This window comes from Canis lupus, unplaced genomic scaffold (genome assembly GCF_011100685.1).
Source record: "Canis lupus familiaris isolate Mischka breed German Shepherd unplaced genomic scaffold, alternate assembly UU_Cfam_GSD_1.0 chrUn_S96H255, whole genome shotgun sequence".
NCBI lineage: Eukaryota > Metazoa > Chordata > Mammalia > Carnivora > Canidae > Canis > Canis lupus.
In genome coordinates, this window is record NW_023331937.1 from 1 (window position 1) to 11,756 (window position 11,756).

At 41.3% G+C, this 11,756-nt stretch overlaps 1 protein-coding gene across 1 annotated transcript; it reads right to left on the reverse strand.

The window, feature by feature from the left end:
- Positions 1-633: 633 nt before the first annotated feature.
- LOC119879516 lies at positions 634-9,652 on the reverse strand (the record flags this gene model as incomplete). Its single annotated transcript, XM_038589752.1, has 8 exons — positions 9,383-9,652; positions 8,501-8,590; positions 7,840-7,980; positions 7,161-7,301; positions 6,504-6,641; positions 5,796-5,936; positions 3,325-3,438; positions 634-768 (listed from the first exon to the last, which is right to left on the reverse strand). Coding segments are annotated over exons 1-8 (970 nt in total), but the record flags the coding sequence as incomplete, so codon positions are not given.
- Positions 9,653-11,756: the final 2,104 nt, after the last annotated feature.

Here is an 11,756-nt window from a genome sequence, read left to right on the forward strand (position 1 = left end):
GATATCTGGTATCTATCTATTAACCCTTAAAAACACACGGAGGAGGTATGGATGGATAGATAGATAGATAGATAGAGGGCAGCCCCAGTGGCTCAGTGGTTTAGGGCCACCTTCAGCTGGGGGTGTGATCCTGGAGACCCAGGATCCAGTCCGACTACAGCCTCCCTGAATGGAGCCTGCTTCTCCCTCTGCCTGTCTCTCTCTCTCTCTCTCTCTCTCTGTGCCTCTCATAAAAAAATAAATATAATCTTTAAAAAAGATAGATATATAATGTACAAATGCAGGTAAAATGAATTTTCAAAGTTCCCGGGGAACCCTGGTGCTGGAAATGTTCAAATTAAGACTTCACGGTCATGGCCCAAACTTCCTTTCCGAAAATATATTTCCACATTTCTCTTAGATATTTTATCTTCTCATTCAGATCTTTTAAGAGCTTCTTCCAAAGAAGACAGGGAGGCCTCCCTGGTACATTTCTGCTTATTAATTAGGAATACAGACCTTGGACAGTCCTCGTGAGAAGGGGTCCTTTATGGCATTGCGGGGCATAGGCTCGTAATTCTAATTTTTGGCTAACATGCTGCCTCACCTCCCTGCCTGATTTCCCCCCAGCCCCTCCCACTCCCACCATATTACCTCTGTCAAAGAGCTTGTCTGCAGGAGAGATACGGGAAATATATTCTGAGTCTGAAACTTCTGCCCTCTGGCTGTGGCCTTGGGCCAACCCAGAGGGTCCAGAAAGTAGAATGTCTTCATCTGTGTTTAAGACTTCTGGGAAAGAGAAGGACAATCAGATAGATGATATCTTTGCCTCCATTAAACATTCGAGAAATACCATGTATAATAACACACACAGCACTTCTTCCCAGGAAGATTATAGTCTGGCTTCTATCCAAAGGTCTAAAATCTAGGTACCTAAAAATATTTGCTGGAATGAAATGTCTGGTTACCTAAGAGAGCATGAGAGCCCTAGGTTGTTTTCTGCAGTTGATCAGAGGCTCAAATTCTTGCCTGGCACATGGTAAGGTGCCCATATTATTTGTTATTACTACTCCATTTACCACAAGAATAAATGCAGAGCAGGTATGTCAGTACAGGTCTTCAGTCTGCCACCTGTGGTTTATGATACCGAGGTCCTGCTGCCTCCGGGGAGGGTTAGGATTTACAGGGAGGAATGACAGACTGCGATCAGTTGGCCTCCTCTTCCACATATCTGCTCCTGTGCTCCAGGGACCTCACCTGAGGGCTCTGCTGCACAGCTCTGCAGGACTGGAGACTCCAGGAGGATCCCCAAAGCTGACTCCAGACGGCACTTCCCAGCAACGGGCACAGCTCCCCTGTCAGGAGCTACGGACTGGCCAAATGGCTCAGCTGTCACTTGGCCTAGTTAGTGGTGTCATCTTCGTCATGTTCCACACACATTGTTCTGATCAGTTTTTGCCTCTATACTTACCATACTCATAAGCCTACCACTAAACTTTCCCAATTAACAGCTAAATTCTAAGTTGTTGATTGTTTTCCTAGTAAAATATGTATATTTCTGGGATCGGGTTTTACCTCTATCATGAACTTCAACACATCCCGAAAATCGCCAGTTAGTTGTTCTTCCTCTTAATCTACATTTGCAAACTCAACTTTCAGTAAATAGGTAAATTTCTGTTCCTGATAAAATAACTCAAACATATTAAGTCTCTTCCTATGTTTAAAAAGTTTATTTAAGCTTGTACCCAAATTTAACATCACAAAATGCACCTACTTTGTCTCTTAGGTCACTGGAGAGTATCTGGTAGGTCATGTTATAGGCATGAGACAAGTCAGTGTGGGGTGGATTATTTTTTAGAGACGTAGTATGTGTACCGTGTTCGGTGAGTACTGTCTGATTGTGTACGTGTCTGTCATGTTTCTTCAACAATTTTACGTAGGAGTCGTACGGGTGCCATGGCCATTCTACGTAAAGGTAGCATGAGCATCATATATTAGCGAATGGTACTGCATAATCCCGTATATGTAAAGGTGGTATGAGTGATCTGGGTGTCATGTACTACTGAGGTTCAAGTTGTGACGTATTGTCTATTTGATTTATGAGAGAGATATGGACCTGGGTAATTTTGTGAGATCTGTTGAGATTGTGAAAGTGCTAGGATAGAGGCAAGGATAGAGGCAAGACCTCACGCGAGGTCCTAGATTGTGGAATTACCTGAGGGGCCTAAGCGACCTGGGACAGAGGAGTTTTACACGATGTTATATGATTGTGTGGCTTTGTTCACTGTTAATGTGAAATATGAAGTTCTACAAGAGTGAGATTATTTGTGTGAGTTTGAGATGATAGTATCTAAGGATGTCATTAGAGAAGGCAAACTTGAGGAATACATATGCTGCAAAATGAGTTGTGAAGGTTCAAGATGTGAGGATCTGAATTTATGAGTCTGTCTGAGAGTATAAGGAAATGGGAGCAGAGGGATGCCTGGGTGGCTCAGTGGTTGAGCACCTGCCTTTGCCTCGGGGCATGAGCCTGGCTTCCTGGGATTGAGTCTCAAGTTGGGCTCCCTGAGGGAGCCTGCTCCTCCCTCTGCTTATGTCTCTGCCTCTCTCTATATGTGTTTCTTGTGAATAAATGATTAAGATCCTTAAAAAAATAAAAATAAAAAGAAAAAGAAAAGAAAGAAATGGGACCAGAGAATGGGAAATGAAGAGACAAGTGTCAATAGGGTTAACTGTGAGAGGACTTTGTGCTAAGCCTAGTAGAGTATGTGATGGAATAAATATTCCTGTGTGCTCATGAGGGTTAGGAGGTTGTTGGAGAAGAATCGAAGGGTCTCTTTCCAATCTCTGCCCCTTCTTCCCCCATGAAAGGACATATGCTAAGGAGTTCAGTCCTCTCTTAGCGAAAAAGCAAAATCTACTGGTTCCTTCTTGGATGCCCTATCTGTTCTTTGCTGGCCCATTTCACACCAGCTGTCAGAGATTTGCCAACATTATGACCAACAGAATTCATCTTCTCAGGTTCACACTGAGTTTATATTTCCATTTCTCCGAGAGATCTGACATTTCTTTAGACTCCACCTTTGCAAACATGGCCCTGCACTTATGGATATTTGTCCTCTCTGAGATTCCCCTTGAATCTCCAGGCTTTGTTTTATATAGATGCAATGAACATCTCCTGGAGAGAAAAAAGACCTTGTGTTATCCCTCTCATCTGGACATGGCCTGGATCACTTTTTAACTCTCATCTATGAGTCTGTAAATAGAAATGCTCAGCTGGACCCTCAGCCATGCTTACATCTCCCTTTGCCACTACCCACCTCCAGTTCAGACATCTCGACTTACCCGTATTCTTATTCTCAGAGGCACAGGGGAGGTCACTTGAGACAACGGCACTGTGTTCTTCCTGTGAGGTACTCTCACCAGGCTGTGGAGTATCCTTTTGCTTCTTTAAGATTTCTGTAAATTGAATTAGAATTAAAAGATATATCTAGTGTTTCATATATTCAGTGCACTTGGATTGCTTCTTACTCTGTGTCAGACATTCATGGATAGTATAGTCTTTTTTCTGGCCAAAGCTCCAAAATAGAAGTATTCGACCATTTTTACTTTTTCCCAAGTGCTCATGGCTAGCTGGATATAATATATGTACATTGTCTTTATTGAGGTCGCTGCGGTGTGTCTTGAAATTGTGTCATCACAGTGTACAGTCCATATATTTTAGTATTTGTTTCCCTGACTATACATACGTCACTGTGTCTCACACATTTCATCAGAAGATGCCCATATCCTATCTGCAGAGTCCATAATGTTACCTTTAAGGCCCAAGGGACTTTGCAGATATTATTAGATTAAGGACCCTGAGATGGGAACATTATTTGGGATTAGATGACGGGTCCATATGCCGTATTTTAGACTTCTGACCTCTGGAACCATAAGAGAATACATTTTTGTTGTCCTTAATCCACTGTTTGCGGTAAATTGTTAAAGCCTTCGGTAGATGATAATAAATGCTCCACATACTCTGGACTGACTAGGGGCTTTACAAACGGGCAGGCTCTATTTACCTGATTTCCTTTCTTTTCTGAGCGTAGAGTTGTTTATTTGAGTCAATGGTGCCACCCACTCTTAGTGCAAAATAAGGAGCTTAGAATACTTGAGCTCCCAGTCATGTTGTATGTGACTGTCATCCAGTACTTCAGTTACATCTGTTTGGTGGATTATCTGTGAATCAGTGATTCCTGGTTTGGGTGTGAAAATCATCAAACCTACTGGCATTCAATCACAGACTTCTCAGCTCACCTTCTGTTCCTGGGTTCCATTTCATCTTTCCAAATACGTTCTGTGTTTTCAAATTTTTTATCTTTTATGTTTTCTACTTTTTTATCTGAAACCTGTCTTTTTTTCACCCTTCTTTTTTTTTTTTTTTCACCCTTCTTTTCTTTATGATGTGACTGTTCTTTTCATCCAGCACATTATCTTATATGTGGATATGGTCACTGTCTGACAGATCACCATTCTTTTGAAAGACTGTGTGCTTCTCCCCAGTTGCTTTAACATCTTTGTTATTGAGGTTCTGAATATTGGCTTTAGTGTCCTTAGTTTAGTGGGGATTTATTTTTGCCATTTCTGTAACGAGCTTCCTAATAATGTTTCCAGATTCTAAGGGTTTGTATCTTCCAGAGTTCTGAAAAAAAAATCTTGGCAATTACTTCTTTATCTGTCTTACGTTCTCTGTTTTATTCTAAACAATCATTAGTTTGATATGTCATACTTTCACATTTTATCCTCATTTATCTTAATCCTTTTTTTTGTATTGCCAATGTATTGATCACTCTGATTTATATTGTAAGTAATTCCCGGCTCTAGCATGGCTCTAGCCTTCAGGTCACAAATGTTCTTTTCCTCTGACAAATGTGATGTTTAACTCATCCACATTTCTTATGATTTCTAGAACATTATTTCTCATTTCTAAAACTTGGTTTTTTAAATCTTTTTATTGATAGTGTTTTATGTTTTTACATGTTTAATAACTGTAAACATTCTTATTTACCATTCCTATTGTTCAAGTAAATGATTTTCTTTGAAGCTAAATCTTAGTGTTCATTGTGTTTGCAGAATCTACTTTAGATTATGTGTTTTGTAGTTTTGCATGGGGAGCTCATGTTCCGTAAGTCATTACCTATAAGACTCTTTTACATGGATGACTAAAGATTCAGAGCTCTTTTACATCTCTTCAGTGAGAAATTACTAGAGTACTGAAATCTTTGGTTTAATTTTACATTAATTCTTTGCTTGTAGGTTTAACTGACATACAGCAATTCTGGATACATCCCTAAAAGAAATGATATTTTCCCAAAATGAATGCACGGACTTTCTCTCTAACGTCTGATAGTGAAAACTGTTTGTGTTCCTTTTGTTTTTTGTTTTTGTTTTTTTAGATTATTTACTTATTTATTCATGAGAGACAGAAGGAGAGAGAGAGAGACAGGCAGAGAGAGAAGCAGGCTCCATGCAGGGAGCCCACCAAGGCACTGGATCCCAGGTCTGGAGGATCAGGCCCCGGGCTGAAGGTGGCGCTAAACATCTGAGCCACCCAGGCTCCCCCATGAAAACTGTTTGTATTCAGTTCCTAGTGAGGATACAAAAACAAGAGACTTGGATTCCCAAATTGAGATGAGGATAAGATTATAACTGGGTCTGATGTGTACCTTTCTCCCACTAGCTGAGAGATGCTTAGCTGGGTGTCTACCAGTCTGTTCAGGCTCCCACTGCCCTAATCTTCTTGACTTTGCATGCCTTTCCTTGCTCCTTACCTGCAGAAGACACACGACTCAAGGAGGAATAGCAGGAGAAGTATTCTGATTCAGAGGATTCACCTTTTGCCCCAGGGACCAGAGTATTGTCTTCCAAAGATGGGCCAGGTGGTGGATCAAATTTGCTTGATTTTGAGATTCCTAAAAAATTCAATATGAGTCAGAAAAACAGCTGGTTCCATTCTGTTCCCCCTCCTATACTATTCTCCCTAACGTATTCTTCCCATTCACTTCTACGGGAATACTTACTTTGTTCTGAACAGTAATCTTTTTTTTTTTTTAAAGATTTATTTATTTATTTATTTATTTATTTATTTACTTATTTATTTATTTATTTATTTATTTATTCCTAGAGATGCAGAGAGAAAGAGAGGCAGACACAGGAAGAAGGAGAAGCAGCCTCCATGCAGAGAGCCTGACATGGGACTCGATCCAGGGTTTCCAGGATCACACCCTGGGCTTAGGTGGCCCAAAACCACTGCAGCACTGGGGATGCCCCATGAAAACTGTTTGTATTCAGTTCCTACTGAGGATACAAGAACAAGAGACTCGGATTCCCAAGTAAGAGATGAGGATAAGATTATAACTGGGTCTGATGTGTACCTTTCTCCCACTAGCTGAGAGATGCTGAGCTGAGTGTCTACCAGTCTGTTCAGGCTCCCACTGCCCTAAGCTGCCTAGACTTCGCATGTCTTTCCTTGCCCTTACCTGCAGAAAATAGATGACTCAAGGAGGAATAGCAGAAGTATTCTGATTCAGAGGATTCACCTTTAGCCTCATGGACCAGAGTATTGTCTTCCAAAGAGGGTCCAGTTGGTGGATCAAATTTGCTTGATTTTGAGTTTCCTATAAAATTCAATATGAGTCAGAAAAACAGCAGGTTCCATTCTGTTCCCCCTCCTATACTCTTTTCCCTTACCTATTCTTCCCTTTGACTTCTATGGAAATACTTACTTTGTTCTGAACAGTAATCTTTTTTTTTTAAAGATTTATTTATTTATTCCTAGAGATGCAGAGAGAAAGAGAGGCAGAGACACAGGCAGAGGGAGAAGCAGGCTCCATGCAGAGAGCCTGACATGGGACTTGATCCAGGGTCTCCTGGATTACGCCCTGGGCTGCAGGCACCCTAAACCACTGCCGCTTTGGGGATGCCCCATGAAAACTGTTTGTATTCAGTTCCTAGTGAGGATACAAGAACAAGACACTCGGATTCCCAAGTAACAGATGAGGATAAGATTATAACTGGGTCTGATGTGTACCTTTCTCCCACTAGCTGAGAGATGCTTAGCTGGGTGTCTACCAGTCTGTTCAGGCTCCCACTGCCCTAATCTGCCCAGACTTTGCATGCCTTTCCTTGCCCCTTACCTGCAGAAGACACACGACTCAAGGAGGAATAGCAGGAAAAGTATTCTGATTCAGAATATTCACCCTTTGCCTCAGGGACCCGAGTATTGTCTTCCACAGAGGGGTCAGGTGGTGGATCAAATTTGCTTGATTTTGAGATTCCTAAAAATTCAATATGAGTCAGAAAAACAGCTGGTTCCATTCTGTTCCCCCTCCTAAACTCTTCTACCTAACCTATTCTTCCCATTGACTTTATGGAAATACTTACTTTGTTCTGATGAGTAATCATGATTTATTTATTTATTTATTTATTTATTTATTTATTTATTTATTTATTCCTAGAGATGCAGAGAGAAAGAGAGGCAGAGACACAGGCAGAGGGAGAAGCAGGCTCCATGCAGAGAGCCTGACATGGGGCTCGATCCAGGGTCTCCAGGAACACACCCAGGGCTGCAGACGGCCCTAAACAGTTGCGGAACTGGGGCTGCCCATGAAAAATCTTTGTATTCAGTTCCTAGTGAGGATACAAGAACAAGAGACTCGGATTCCCAAGTAAGAGATGAGGATAAGATTATAACTGGGTCTGATGTGTACCTTTCTCCCATTAGCTGAGAGATGCTGAGCTGGGTGTCTACCAGTCTCTTCAGGCTCCCACTGCCCTAATCTGCCTAGACTTTGCATGCCTTTCCTTGCTCCTTACCTGCAGAAGACAGATGACTGAAGGAGGAATAGCAGGAGAAGTAATCTGATTCAGAGGATTCACCTTTTGCCTCAGGAACCAGAGTATTGTCTTCCAAACAGTGGCCAGGTGGTGGATTAAATTTGCTTGTTTTTGAGATTCCTAAAAAATTCAATATGAGTCAGAAAAACAGCTGGTTCCATTCTGTTCCCCCTCCTATACTATTCTCCCTAACCTATTCTTCCCATTGACTTCTATGGAAATACTTACTTTGTTCTGAACAGTAAAAAGAAAAAAATGATTTTTTAATTTATTTATTTCTAGAGATGCAGAGAGAAAGAAAAGCAGAGACAAAGACAGAGGGAGAAGCAGGCTCCATGCAGAGAGCCTGACATGGGACTCCACCCAGGGTCTCCAGGATCACGCCCTGTGCTGCAGGCGGCCCTAAATGGTTGCGGCACTGGGGCTGCCCCATGAAAACTGTTCATATTCAGTTCCTAGTGAGGATATAAGAACAAGAAACTCGGATTCCCAAATTGAGATGAGGATAAGATTATAACTGGCTCTGATGTGTACCTTTCTCCCACTAGCTGAGAGATGCTGAGCTGGGTGTCTACCAGTCTCTTCAGGCTCCCACTGCCCTAATCTGCCTAGACTTTGCATGCCTTTCCTTGCCCCTTACCTGCAGAAGACAGATGACTCAAGGAGGAATAGCAGGAGAAGTATTCTGATTCAGAGGATTCACCTTTTGCCTCAGGGACCAGAGTATTGTCTTCTCTCCCCAGAAAGCACAAACATTGTTGGAAATATCAAGTCCTCTTCCCAAGTAGGAGTCAACACTTGTAACTTCAGGGTTAGCCTTAATCTGCCCTCCCCCAACTCCCCACCACTGAACAATGGTTTCTCCTTCTAGATGTTACTTGTTTACTTTTAATTTCCATAGCAACCAGAACTACTTCAGTTTTCCATTTCTTCAGAAACAATCTCCTCAATTTAACCATTATCATTAAACAGTGGTATATGTACATATTCTGCCCTTTTCTTGCATTTTAGATAGGAACCCCGCATTTACATTCTCATAGTCTGAGACAAAATTCTTTTTTGCTTCTGAGTAAGTAAATTCTGACTTTATACTCTCATCCCTGTACAACCAGTTTCAAGTGCTCTTTTAAAAATTTCTCCTTACTTCTATGAGCCACATTTTCTTCTTCATTAACAGGAGAAAGTACTACTGTAATACTTATAATAACATCCTATACTACATTAATGCCCTTAGGCAGAAATAAAATATAGGAAAATACAATTTCCACAGAAAGAGTACTAATCAGCCACTCACTAAGTCTGTAGTGCAGTAACCCAGAGTGACATAGAGATGGCACAGGTCTTAAGCTGCAGAGACAAGGTTTTGGTCACTTGAATTTTCTGTTGACTCTCAGAGACTATCTGAGCCCTCAGAAAGACTAGCATATATACACATCCCTCCCCCGCTTCCCTTCTTCTCTCCTCCTTTCTTTAGAGGCAGTTCCTTGTCACCCTGTGCTCAGAGAAGATGCTTAACACATACCTTTTGACCTCTTGACAGTTTGGGGGGAACTTGTCCTTTCTAGATGCTTCCTTTTTCGTTTCTGCTTCATGGTTCACCTCTTCAGAGAGTGACTCCAATCAGTACCTTTCTCCCTGAAACTCAGCTCAGAGAGTCGGCTAACAATAACGAAGAATCAAACTAGTTCACTTGTACACTCACGAACAACAAATCAGTAGAGAAACTACTTCCTCACTAAATCACTGTCCTGACCAGTGCTCAACATACCAACAGGGCTATTATGATGCAAGCCAGCATCAGTGTTCTGTGACCTAGGGATTACATCAGCACACACCAGGAACCCTGCTGCTACTCACAGGATTCAAGGACTGCCACAACTCAGACTAGAGCCATTGCTTTCATCCACTGGGAACTATCATCAACTTGAATTTGTGTATCTTGCACTTGACATCAAAACAAGAGAAAAGAGGACTTGGATTAACTAAAGAACATTCTTTCTTGTGTCTACAGTAACCACATCATTGAATCTCCCCACAGAGAAGGCAATACCTGAGAGAACTAGGGTTTAACCATGCCTGAATGATAGAAAACAATTCACATTAGATCTTATTAGTAATATTATTTAACTTATGTGAAACAGTTATAGCTTTGGTATATGTGAGTGTATAGGTGTGGATTTGAGGGCATTTCATAATTCTATACAACCCTAAAATGTTTTGAATTTTCCCCCACCACTGGGAATAGGCTCGTGTATTTTTACAACAAGCCACTGTCTCTTTTGCTATTCTTTTCCTAATTATTTCCCAAGAGGTTTGGAGAAAGGGAAAACCCCTAGATTTACATTCCCTGGCCCTCATAATGAATCCTCTTCTGGTCAAGCCTAGAAGTCTCATTCTCCAGGCATCTGTTCCAGGCCCCAGTCTATGTCCTCTGGAAACAGCTGGGCTCTGTACAGAGACCAAACTCTGTGGTTAGCTCCATCCCACCCCCCATCCACCACTGCATACACCCCCCTCCCTCAGGGACAATCTGTATTTACCTTTATTTATCAGTTACACTAGAACCAGGCCATGGTCTCGAGCCTCCTTCAGTCTTCTCTGGCCCCAGTGGGTGCTGCCTCTGTACATTCCCTTCACTTACTAGGGGCTCAGCCTCTTAGAGTCACTGAATGGCAGGCACATTCATCAAGAATGCTTAGCCTTCTTACCGATCAGAAAAAGTAAAAACAAAAATTAGATACTATTTTACATGTATCACATTGGTAAAAGTTAGGTCAAACTGGTCAAACTATACACATGATTATAAGGATATGGGTTTAAAAAAAAACAAATCTTCATGATCTAAAATGTCTTCTGCAGCCATGCTGAAGAACAATTAGTCAACATATTATAAAATTAAATAAGCATATAAGCCATGATCCTATAATCTCATTCTTTAAAGCGACCATTGCAAGGCTGATACTAATACCATTATTTATACTAGCAGGGAGCTGTCATGTTAGTTTAGTTTCCAACTTCAGAGGAATGGGTAAGCAAAGTGTGGTAGGGACATATGACAGAATTCATTGCCAGGGATAGAAGTCAAGCCCCTTAAAATACATGCCTACAGAGCAGAGCACCAGGAAGGAACTGGCAATCAGAGATTAAAACAAAAAGAAAAACAAAACAAAACATAATCAATGAAATAACCACAAATATTTCCTTGACCAGACTAGTGACTAAGGAGATTCATGAAATTAAGAGTGAATACACTTTGGAATGAAAAAAAAAAAAAAAAAAGAAAGAATTCCACCCAAAAGTAAAATGGCTCAGATTATGTCCAGATCTAAGGAAGAATTGTTCTAAACATCCTTTACTGTGTTAATTCCCTATGTCTGCTACAGTAAAATAGAAGAAATTAGTGGCTTAAAATAAAAATTTATTATCTCACATACAGTTCCAGAGGCCAGAAGTCTGATTCGGATCTCACAGCCTGAAATCAAGGTGTTAGTGGCACTGGTTCCACCCAGAGGCTCCAGGGGAGAACCTGTTCTCTTTTCTTTTCCAGGCTTTCGAGGCTGCCTGCATTCCTTGGCTCTTGTTCCCTTCCTTCATCTTCAAACACATCGCTTCAACAACCGTTTCCATCGCACATCGCTATTCAATTTTTCTCTTACTCCCCTCTGCTAAGGATTCTTTTTATTATATCAGCCCCACACAGGCAATCCAGAATATTTCTCTCTCAAAATCCTTAACTTACTCCCTTCTGTGAAGGCTCTTTTGACACTTAAAGTAACATATTCAGAGGCTCTAGGGATTGGGGGACTGGACATCTTCTTCCAGACGCAGGGAGAGTGAATATGTCAGCTACCACAGCAAGACAAAAACAAAGCATGTCAGAGTAAATTCACTCCCAG